The sequence below is a fragment of the Camelina sativa genome, chromosome 14 (genome assembly GCF_030686135.1).
Source record: "Camelina sativa cultivar CO46 ecotype springtype chromosome 14, ASM3068613v1".
Taxonomy (NCBI): Eukaryota; Viridiplantae; Streptophyta; class Magnoliopsida; order Brassicales; family Brassicaceae; genus Camelina; species Camelina sativa.
In genome coordinates, this window is record NC_141893.1 from 18,624,798 (window position 1) to 18,637,634 (window position 12,837).

At 34.7% G+C, this 12,837-nt stretch overlaps 1 protein-coding gene across 1 annotated transcript; it reads left to right on the top strand.

The window, feature by feature from the left end:
* The first annotated feature begins 3,214 nt into the window (after window positions 1-3,214).
* On the top strand, window positions 3,215-4,367 carry LOC147928395 (putative ubiquitin-conjugating enzyme E2 31). The gene is made up of 5 exons (XM_087486564.1): window positions 3,215-3,241; window positions 3,350-3,460; window positions 3,644-3,765; window positions 3,876-3,980; window positions 4,085-4,367. Exons 2-5 carry the CDS (start codon window positions 3,385-3,387, stop codon window positions 4,220-4,222), a joined length of 441 nt encoding a protein of 146 aa, XP_087342690.1. The 5' UTR covers window positions 3,215-3,241; window positions 3,350-3,384; the 3' UTR covers window positions 4,223-4,367.
* The last annotated feature ends 8,470 nt before the right edge of the window (window positions 4,368-12,837 follow it).

Genomic DNA, 12,837 nt, shown 5'->3' on the forward strand with positions numbered 1-12,837 from the left:
TATATGAGATGCTATAGCACATGACAAAATATTTTTTTCTGTATTTGGCTTAGCTCGATACTTGAATTCCCCTTTGAATACTAATTTTTAATTTAGTTAGTTGAAATTATCCAAAAAACATATAATTACAAAAACTATTTAATTGTTTTCTAAAATATCCAAAAAATTCAAAGTGTCTATTCCAAAGTAGCTGATTACATGTCGTATAGTCAATCCTTTAAAAATGTATATCTTTGTATAGGCAATACAATACACAACAATCCATTAACCACTAAGATTCTTAATGTCGTCTAACTACTATCTCAGGATACAACATGTTCCCGTATCGTATCCATATTTTTTATATTTGAAAATTGCAATTAAATTTAACTATCCAAATTTTATGATGTCATCTTTGTTTTTTAACTATAAATAGTTTAGATAATTATTTTTATTGTTTGAATTCCCCGTTCTTGTTTGTTACTCATTCTTTCCTATAAGATCATATATTTTTTTATATAAATTATATCATTTTCATGTCGTTTAAAAAATTAACATTTCCTAAAATTTTCAAATAATTATTCTAACGTAGAGAACTTGTTCTATAAATATAGAGATGGTATGAAATAGGGCAATATTTTATATGAGATGCTATAGCACATGGCAGAATATTTTTCCGTATTTGTTGAAAATGTTAAGTGATATATATGTATATTTTTTGAAACAAATCAAAATATTTCTCACAGTTTGCATTAATGATAGATAAGGAAGTTGGTATTACTAATGGTGAAGATACAGTAATACCCATTAATTGACTACATCAACTTGATTCGATGTGTTGTTGTTGTTGGTTTTTGTTTGTTTTAAGCTAAGTTGTGACAAAGATTTATCGACATTACTGTTTATGTCAATGAAGATTGAAGAAGCATACTAAAGTTGTGACAAATATTTAAGATCAAGCTTCTTCATATGGCTTTTTATCTCCTTGACCAATCTCTTAAAATCAAATCTTGAGGATAACCAAGTGACAACGTTGAAATCCATTTTTTTTTTTTTTGAATATCAAGTTCAGTACACCCTCTCTTAAAGTTCTTAAAAAAACGTTGATATCAAATTTGAAATCAAATTGAATCACTTGAAATCCTAGTGACAACGTTGAAATCAAATTTCTTTAAATCTCAAATCATTTTCTCATCAAATCATTTAAAGTCTCTAACAAAATAACTAAATGTTCTATAAATACACTCAAATCTCTCAAAGTTCTAAAATATTAAAATTCCATCAAATCTACTAAAATATCAAGTTCAGTACACCCTCTTTTAAACTTTTAAATTGATAAATTGATTTAGGGTTCTATTTTTTAGTTGTAAGAGAGAGCACTAATTCCCGTCACATGTATCTGTCCTGTCTCGAAAAAGTACCAATAATACTCTAAATCATATTATAATATTACCAATAATACTCTAAATCATATTAACTAATATTGTTACTGTATTTATATAAAAATAATTTATAAGTATATAATGTTGTGGAGTTATTTATATAAAATATTAACTAATTTTTAATGTCAAAAATAAATATTTTTTTGAACTCATAAGCTCAGAATTTTTTCATTTGTAGTTTATAAATATAATTACGAAGATACAAAAAAAATAAACAATTAAAAATTGAACCCCTAATACAATGGACAACATCAAATATTTTTTTTTCTCTGTGGAAGTGGTATACTTCTATTACTCAATGATAATAATGTAAGAGTTAATCTGAGGAGGAGGCTGAACCAATACAAATATATTCTTCGAGATAATACACCTTAAGCATTTCACTAGAGACACATGTTTTGGAATCCTCTGCAAGTGTCTCCCACCAATGACCAATTTTATCTTTCCACTGAAGTAACTGTCATATATTGACAATCTCATTTTGAGTCTTCCATTCTAGCAGCTTCCAACCCGGAGGACTCAACATTGCTGAAGTTAATCGATCAGAACCAATGTAATGATCGACAATCTCTTTTATAAGGGGAGCCAGCGCCATTGCTTCACTAGATTGTTTCCTGCAACAAAGTGAAAAGTTCAAATGATCATCAAAAAAACAAAAATTGAATGAAGTCATAGAGAGTAAAATTCACAACTGAACATAATTACCTCCCATTCTTTTTTATCCTTGATTCCCTCAAGTGGTTAGTTTACTATTAACCACAAGAATTGTTCTCTGATTGCCACAACAAAAGTTAGTCAAATAAGATTTATCACTGAAAGAGAAATACACATCTTTTCATCACAATTTCAATATAACTAAGTCAACCACAACATTTACTTGTTTAGCTCACTTCCATGTGTGCTAAGTCCTAAAAAAAAAATCAATTTATTGCTATTGAGTACTGGAACTCTAAAAAAAATCTATGTTAAAAATCAATTCAGAACTTTGATTTAAAGACAACCAGTTTCTGGAACTATATTGTATTCTCTTATAAAGGAATTATTCCCAAACGTAGACTTTTTCTCAAGGTGTCATTGCTACTGAAAAGGTGGGAAAAATAAATAAAAAGTTAGATCCGACCTTGTAACCCCTGCGTTTATCCGATTATTAAAAGCTGCAATGACGATTTTAACCCTCTCGTTAATGATTGATTTTGTTTTAACTCGCATACCATTGTAATTTCTTACAAAATTAATGTTTGTTTTATAATTGTGTTTACGATTAATAGGAGGGATGACTTCTTCATTATTGAATAATATCTGTTTGAATTATATATTTTCATTTAGTTTATGAGATTCCAGTTTGATCTTAGATTGTTTTGTCCACTTAAATTTCAGAAATTTTCATAATATTTTCTTTTGCCTTTTTTAAAACATAATACAGTATTAGACTATTAGTCTTGAAAGCAGTAGTGTTAAAAATTTAGCCCCCTTTTTTGGATAATGTATTTTTTTGTTGTTAGCTAATGAAATCTGATAAATTTTGCATGCTGGTTTTTTTTTTAACTAATAGTACATTGATTTATTTAAATTTCCTATAAAATAATTAAAAGAATTAATCATATACCATTAATGGTTAAAAAGTCGGTTTATATACGCAAGATTTGTTTTTATCATGCATGTAGACAATACTTAAAAGTAGAGATACTATAAAAAGATATTATATAATTATTAGTGATTATATAATTATGAAGACATTTATTGTGTCAATTTTCTGAAACTATATATAGCCCAATACCCTTTCATTTTATTACAACACAATCCATACTAACATCTTCCTAGTAAGCGATTCATTTTTATCTATTTTAACAATTTGATATATTGTAATAATTACTACTTCACAATTTGTAACACCGTCATACTAACAACTTATTTCATTTTATGCAAAGGTATATACATATAGTTTGGTGAGTAATTGAAAAAAATGTCGGCTAGAGCAATACAGCGAATTAATGCGGAACACAAGGCCATGGCTTCCAATACGTCTGTGTACAGTGTTGGTTAGTATTTTTTTTTCTTTTTATGTGCATTATATAAAAAGTTTGTATCACATTTCCTTTTTTTTTGTATCACATTTCTAAATGTAATCACAAGTCACAACCACACTTAATACGTAAACTATTAGAATTTTTCTTGGTGTCAACTATAGTAATATTGTTTGTTGGTGAAATGTATCAATATAGGTATAGACGACGCATTCAAATGGCATGCGACGATTTACGGACCCCAGGGTACTCCCTATGCTGGTGGCATCTTTCGCATCAACATTGAGTTTCCTGAAGACTATCCTTTTAAACCACCCAAGGTTGTTTATATACTAATAAAAATATTAAATTTTGATAGAGGTTAACTTTTGTTTTTTAACTACAAAAGTAGATATGTTTTACTTTTGTTTTTGTTGTTTTTTTTATATAGTATACTTTCGGAACTCGGATTTACCATCCAAATATCAATTCCAATGGATCGATTTGTCTTGACATTCTTAAAGACAAGTGGACTCCTTCTCTCACCGTTGAAAAGGTTCAAAAACTCGACTCAAATATTTTTTGCTTTCTCGTTATCTTTCATTGTTTTTCATCATTTAAGTAGTATTTATGTTAATTTTGTTAATATATAAACAACAGGCGCTCCTATCCATAAGTGCACTATTGGCGGCCCCAAACCCAGATGATCCTCTTGTACCTGAGATTGGAGAGCAGTTTAAGAATGATAGATTCAAATTTGATCAGACAGCCCGAAAATGGACTGAACAATATGCTTAAAATTAAGAACTTAAATATATATATATATATATATAGTTGTTTTCGTCATATATCTCCTATTTATTAGCCATCAAAACTGTTTCCTTTAATATGTTATTGTGTACTTCTCATATATTATAAATAAAAGTCACATTCTTCGTTCAGATTTTTCGTTCTCCTCAAAGTGAATACAGAATATTTGAATCGAAACCTTAATACTCGAAGCTTGATTAAAACTTAAATAGTTGTTTTCTTATTTCATATCTTAATTATTGACCATCAACTGATTCCTATCATATTTATCCGTTTAGATTTTTGTTCTCTACAAAATAGTTGAATCGAAAATGAATATTGGATCATAGCAAAACATTGAGTCAGAATAATCGGTTCGATGAGTACTTAATTCTTTCCGTCCAAATTAAGTAATGTTTTATATTTTTGTGTTTGTTTCACAGAAAAAAAAAATACTTGAAAAACAAGAAATGTTAGAAGATATAATTTCTTATATACTATGTGAAATAAAACATAATTTTGAAGTAGGGAGAATTGTAAGACGTATCAAACAATTACTATACGTTTATTTTTTTTGTTGGATTTCTAAATATAAGTAACTTTTGGATAGCTAAAATCTGTATGAATATCTGTGTTCGTACAAAAAGCGTCACTACTTTTGAACAAAAAATATATTTCGGTCAGATGGACAAAAATTCTAATTTTCAAATATCTTTCCAATACACATCTTTGTTTTTTAAACCCCAATAAAAAAATCTATAATATTTATTTTTCGTTAGGAATATGTGAGGCACAGAAGTTAGAAGTAATTTTTTTTTCAAAAAACAAAACTCAATTTTGAATATGACTAGAGTTTAATATGAAATAATTTCAAATTAAACGAATGACAGAAAAACTAAAAGAAATTAAAGCAATATTTACAAATATCTGATCTAATTTAATGCATAATTTATATTAAAATTGAATAATTCGGATTGTGCATAAATGCATAATTTACATGTTTGGATAATCTTAAACACCAGTATCATTCTAACCATAAAATATTAAAAATTTACACAATTTCAGCTATGAAAATCCTTTTAAAAAACTGCAGATTGATACAAAAGAGGAAGACTATATGAAACCTTATACTTCAAAAAAACAAAAAAAAAAAAAAAAAAAAAAAACCTTTCGACTACGACTAATTTTTCCGTGAAACATAGGCCAAGCGAATTGTGGGCAAATAAAAAACGAACAATAGTTAATGAGCTTCATTCAATCTAATTTTTGTCTAGGATGAATAATAATCCAATAACCAACCTATCCAAGTTTTATCATATCCCATAAGTCACCAATATTCACTAGTATCTTCCAGAACACAATGACTTGCAAATTACTCAAGAGGTTGTTCAACGTAAGCACTTTTCTATGCCTGGTTTCATAATTTCACGAAGTAAACAGCCAAAATAAGTTTCTCGAACCCACGTCGGGTTTAGGCCTTCATTGTCAAGGAGACGACCCCTAGTCAATCACTGAGTGAACATGAAGAATATTAAAGAGCCAGAACTTGGATAGCTTTGTCTAACACCAAGAGAGAAAGATAAGAGTGAGTGAGAGCAAGTAAGGATGGATTTTGCAGAGAAGAATCCTTCTTATAATCTCCGTTTTCTTTTGATCATATTCATAATTTGAGCTGTTCTATCGCAGCTTCTGCAACTATCCCAGAGGCAAATGCTCTTTTGAAATAGAAATCCACTTTCACAAACCAAAGATGCTCATCAAAGCTGTTTTCTGTTGGCTTAAGCATGAAGTCAACTTGAGGAAATGTGGTAATCCTTATCCAACCGAGCAATGGTTAAGAGATAAGGATCAAAGTGTTTAGGAGCTATCTAAACATAGGGTGTTTTTCTAATAGGATTAGGACTAAAGTTTTATATATAAGAAGATGTCAGGTTGTGACATAACTTATGGGTTGTGAGAGAGAGATTGGAGAACTTAAGTTTTTGAGAAATTTTTCTTAAGTAATAAAGAAATGTGTTTTTTATATTCAATCTTAAAAACTCTTAATTCAGAACAATATTTTGGTATCAGAGCTAGTAAGTAACGATGGTGAAGAACGAGGATGTGGAAACAACAACAAGCAAGCAAAAGGAAGGAGGAGGACCTTCCTCCATCAAGTGTCCAATGCTAAACACAAGCAACTACACCGTCTGGGCTATGCGCATGAGGATACTTCTCAGAGTTAACAAAGCATGGTATATTATAGAAACAGAGAAGGAAAACGAAGACATGAATGATCTCGACATGGCGTTATTGTTTCAATCAATCCCTGAGACCCTAATTCTGCAAGTCGGAGAATTGGACACAACAAAGAAAGTATGGGAAGCCATAAAATCCAGACATGTTGGAGCAGAGCGGGTTAAAGAAGCTAGATTGCAGACCTTGATGGCAGAGTTCGATCGACTCAGAATGAAGGACACGTAAACCATTGATGACTTTGCCGGGAAACCTATCTGCTATCTCGTCCAAGTCAGCTGCTCTAGGAGAAGACATTGAGGAATCAAAACTTGTCAAAAAGTTTCTCAAGTGTCTCCCTCGCAAGAATTATATACACATAGTAGCTTCTCTAGAGCAAGTTCTAACAAGACAAGTTTTGAGGATATTGTGGGACGCTTGAAGGCCTATGAAGAGCGCATTTCCGAAGAAGAAGAGATACTCGAGGATCAGAATAAACTAATGTACACAAACTCGAAGCCTCAAGCACCACAACCAAACCGTTATGAAGCAAATCATGACTTTAATGGAGGATACTATGGAGGGTATCGAGGCAGAGGTCGCAGAGGACGCTTCAGGGGAAGAGGTCGTGGAAGGTTCAACGGAACGAGAGATCTGTCGAAAGTTGAGTGTTTCCGGTGTGATAAACTTGGTCATTACGCATCAAAGTGTCCGGATAGACTGCTCAAGTTACAAGAAACTCATGAAACTGATACAAAAGACACCGAAGATGCAGATGAGCTCATGATGCATGAGATTGTGTTTTTGAATGAAAAGAAGGTTGATCCGAAGAAGTATTAAACAAATGCTAAAGAAGATAATGTGTGGTATCTTGACAATACGGCAAGTAATCACATGATTGGAGACCGTAGATACTTCACCTCATTGGATAGCACTATTACTGCAAAGGTTAGATTCGGTGATGACTCCCGAGTAGACATAAAAGGAAAAGGATCCATTGAGTTCATTGATATGAATGGGGAAGCAAGGATAATGTCTAGTGTGTATTTTATCCCAAACTTAAAAAGTAATATCATTAGTTTGGGACAGGCAACTGAAGTCGGATTTGATGTACGAATGCGAGGAGAAGATCTAACTATGCATGATAATGGTGGAAAGCTAGTTGTCAAGACTACCAGGTCGAGGAATCAATTATATAAGGTCCGTATGGACATAAAATACACCATGTGTCTAAACCTAACCATCTTGAGCGAGTCTAACAGATGGCATGCGCGTTTAGGACACATAAATCTTGAGACAATGAAGTCAATGATGCAAAGAGAGCTTGTTACAGGAGTCCCACAAGTCAAAATAGAGAAGGAAGTCTGCAGCTCATGTCTTCTGGGAAAACAGGCAAGAAGGGTTTTTCCCAAAGCAACTCTGTTTCGAGCAACAAAAGCACTTGAGTTAGTTCATGGAGACTTATGTGGTCCGATTACACCTAGCACAACAGCCAGGAACCGTTATATTTATGTTCTTATCGATGACTACTCAAGGTACATGTGGACAATACTACTAAAGGAGAAGAGTGATGCGTTCTCTAAGTTTCAGAAATTCAAGTCTGTTGTAGAGCAGGAGTCGGGAGAAAAGATTAAACCCTTCAGAACAGACAGGGGAGGAGAGTTCACGTCATATGAGTTCAATTCCTACTGTGAAAACTCAGGTATAACACGACACCTCACTGCTCCCTACTCACCACAGCAGAACGGGGTTGTTGAGAGAAGAAACCGAACACTCATGGAGATGACCAGGAGCATTATGAAGCATATGAGTCTTCCAAGCCATCTATGGGGAGAAGCAGTAAGACATTCGACTTATCTTCTCTATCTAATAGCTACAAGAGCTGTGAAAGACAGAACACCATATGAATTGTTCCGAATAAGAAACCGAGTGTTGAGAACCTTCGTATATTTGGATGCATTGGTTACGCAAAGGTGGACACAGCACATCTCAAGAAGCTTGACGACAGGTCACGGAGGTTAGTGCATTTAGGAGTAGAGCCAGGAACAAAAGCATATTGGTTGTTAGATCCGATAACTCAGAGAATAGTGATAAGTCGTGATGTCATCTTTGATGAAACAAAAGGATGGTTATGGAAGGAGAGTACTCAAGAACAGAGCAGAGCTGGAAATTTTGAAATACAGTATGGAGTATTTGGAAATCATGGGATCAAAGGAGTTGATCAAAATATTGCTATTTTAGAACAACCCGAAACAGAGGAGAATGATGCAGACCCCGAGGATCAAAACAGTGACCCATAGGATATAGAATCTAATCATGATGAAGGAGAATTCGAACATGAGGAGAATGAGGCTAATGAAGGACAACTAGTGTTGAGAAGATCATCAAGACTAATCACAAGACCAAAGTATCTCAATGATTACATATTGTTAGCAGAAATCGAAGGAGAGCAGTTGTTAATGTGTGTGGATAATGAGCCCAGAGATTTTTATGAAGCAAGAGAGTCAAAACAGTGGTTAGCAGCATGTGAAGAAGAGATGAATTCAATCACAAAGAATCATACTTGGAGTTTAGTTGAGTTGCCACATGGAGCCAAAGCTATAGGTTTGAAGCGGGTGTTTAAGCTTAAAAGGAATTCTGATGGAAGCATAAGTAAGTATAAGCTATGCTAGTGGCAAAAGGGTATGTTCAGAGATATGGAATTGACTTTGAGGATGTGTTTGCACCAATTGCACGAATAGAGACAATTCGCCTTCTTATAAGTCTTGATGCATCAAGAGGATGGGAGATACATCACCTAGACGTGAAAAAAACATTTCTTAATGGAGAATTGAAAGAGACAGTTTATGTTTCACAACCTGATGGTTTCACTGTAGAAGGGGGCGAGGATAAAGTGTACAAGCTTCACAAGGCTCTGTATGGCCTAAAACTTAATCAGGGTCTCAACGAACTCCGGTTCAGAAAATGTTCTAAGGAGCCATCCGTCTTCCGCAAGAAGGTGAATAGAGAAATTCTTCTTGTTGCAGTTTATGTCGATGACATATTTGTTTCAGGGAACAAGTGCATTGGTCATAGAGAGTTTTAAGAAAGAAATGTCTCATGAAGTTGACTTATTATCTAGGCATTAAGGTGTGTCAGCGTCGTGATGGAATAACACTGAGTCAAGAGCGTTATGCACTGAGGATCTTAGAAGAAACCAGTATGAAAGACTGTAACTCGGTAAAAACGCCGATGGAAGCTGGTATTAAGTTGTCTAAAGCAGAGAAGGAGAAAGACATTGATGGCACAAGTTACAGGAGGATTGTGGGTTGTTTGCGATACTTACTTCACACACGACCTGATCTATCCTATTGTGTGGGAGTCTTAAGCCGATATATGCAGGCTCTGAAAGAGTCTCATGGAGCTGCGTTAAAGCAATGTCTTAGGTATCTACGAGGCACTACTGCATTAGGGTTGTCTTTTAAGAGCTCTTCCATGGGAGATTTGAGGTTAGTTGGTTATAGTGACAGCAGTCACAATGTGGACCCTGATGATGGTAAGAGCACAACCGGACATGTGTTCTATCTCGGTGATAGTCTAATTACTTGGTGTTCACAGAAACAAGACACAATGTCTTTATCTTCTTGTGAGGCTGAATTCATGGCTGCGACCGAGGCAGCGAGACAAGCAATCTGGCTCCAAGAGTTGTTTAGCGAGATTACAATGTTGGCATGTGAGAAGGTTTTTATTCGAATAGATAATGAATCTGCAATTGCCCTCACAAAGAATCCAATGTTTCATGGACGCAATAAGCACATACACACTAGATATCATTTTATTAGAGAGTGTGTAGAGAATGGGCAGGTAGAGATCGGGCACGTTCCCGATGAGAAGCAAAAGGCAGATATATTGACAAAGCCTCTTGGGAGAAAAAAGTTCAAGGAAATGAGAGAGTTAATTGGAGTAAGAGACTTCAAGCTTAGAAGGGAGAATGTTGGCTTAAGCATGAAGTCAACTTGAAGAAATGTGGTAATCCGTATCCAACTGAGCAATGGTTAAGAGATAAGGATCAAAGTGTTTAGGAGCTATCTAAACATAGGGTGTTTTCCTAATAGGATTAGGACTAAAGTTTTATATATAAGGAGATGTTAGGTTGTGACATAACTTATGAGTTGTGAGAGAGAGATTGGAGAACTTTAGTTTTCGAGGAATTTTTCTTAAGTAATAAAGAAAGGTGTTCTTTATATTCAATCTTAAAAACTCTTAATTCAGAACAATATCTTCATGGGTCAACGATGCAAACACCAATACTAGTTTTTCCTGCACCAGTTGGTATGGTGTTTCCTGCAACTCACAAGGGAGTATCGAAAAGTTAAACCTCACTGACAACGCTATAGAAGGTACTCTCCAAAATTTCCCCTTTTCTTCTCTCCCAAACCTTGCTTACATTGATCTTAGCAAGAACCGTTTTTCTGGAACCATCTCTCCTCAATTCGGAAACATCTCTAAATTCATCTACTTTAACCTCTTCAATAACTATTTAACCGGAGAAATCCTACCTGAGCTTCACAATTGGAGAAACCTAAAACCCTTTATCTTGATAAAAACAAGTTAAATGGATAGATTCCATTTGAGATCAGTTTGTTAACCTCAGTTCAGAATATCGCCTTGTCTAACAATTCCTTATTTGGACCAATACCCTCTTCCATTGGAAATCTATGATAGAGAAAAGTACTCCCATTTTATTTCTATCGAACTCGATACAATGTTTATAACGGAATGAGCCTCCGGTACATCACCGAATCATCAATTCAATTCCAGAGCAACACATACGTTACTATCAATAACAAACAATGCATAAAGATCTAAAACAAACTGTATTGAGTTTATATACTCGTTTTAAATCCTTCTGCACGTGCTTCTTCAAGTTGCATGTATTGATTCTTCTCCTTTCTTTCTCCTTGTGTACACGTAAAGGAGCTTATCAATACCCCCCCCTTCGAAACGAAGCTTGTCCTCAAGCGCTACACCAGGAAATTGTCTCTGTATTTCTTTAGCGTTTTCCCAAGTGTTCTTATGATCCGGAAGTCCTCTCTAATACACCAAAACTTCCAAAACACCATCATCATTTTACCGAGTCTCCAACAAGCTCTCCGGTTCGATGATCAGCTCACTAGCTTCATTAAACATATCATGCAAAGGAATAACCTGCTTCTGATCTCCCAAAACCTTTTTTAGCTGAGACACATGGAATATCGGGTGTATCTTGGATCCATCACGTAGCTTCAAGCGGTATGCTGCCTTACCAATACACTCCATAACTTCATAAGGACCAAAGTATTTAGCCGCCAAATTCTGACAAGCTCTTTTGGCCACAGATTGCTGCCTGTATGATTTTAGCTTCAGAAAAACCCAACTACCCACTTCATGTTCCACATCCCTTCGGTGTTTATCTGCATTGTTCTTCATTAGCTGTTGCGCATGAGTCAAATGAGCTTTTATCTGAGTCAACATGAGATCTCGTTCTTTCAACATCGTTTCAAACTCCGAGACCTTAGTCGAATGGTCTTCAAAACGCAAGATGGCTGGAGGATCACGACTATACAACACTCTAAAAGGGGTTGTTTTCAAAGATGTATGATAGGAGGTGTTATACCATAATTCAGCCCAAGAGAGAAACCGATGCCAAGTCTTAGGATGTGCAGATGCAAAGCAACAAAGATAAGTTTCGAGACACCTATTGAGTACCTCTGTCTGGCCGTCAGTTTGAGGGTGGAAGGTAGTGCTATACTTCAATTTAGTGCCTGCGAGCTTAAAGCACTATTTCCAAAACGCACTCAAAAATGTATTGCATCTATCCGAAATCATGCAAGCGGGATAACCATGTAACTTAAACACCTCTGAAATGAATACCCTCCCCACATCGGACGCAATGAATGGATGTTAAAGATCGATAAAATGGCCGTATTTACTTAACTGATCAACTATCACCAATACAAAATTCCTCCCATGCGATGTTGGCAAGCCTTCCACAAAATTCATCGTAATATCTTCCCAAACTTGCTGAGGCACGGGCAACGGTTGTAGCAAACCTGCTGGGGACAAGGTAGAATACTTGTGCCTTTGACAAACATCACATTCGGCTACAAAATGTTGGACATCTTTCATCATTCCCTCCCAATGAAACAACTGTTATATGCGCTTGACCGTTTTAAGAACTCCCGAATGACCTCCCATAATACTATTGTGGTATTCCTCCAGAATCAATGGAATAAACTTTGAGGATTTAGGAATGACAAGTCTGTTCTTGAGCCACAGTCTTCCTTCTCGAACCACCAGTTTCTTTTGAGTACATTGGCCTTTTAAACAAGTCTCAACTAAGGCCTGAATTTGCTCATCCTTTTCAATCTCCTCATAAATGTCTTTTAACT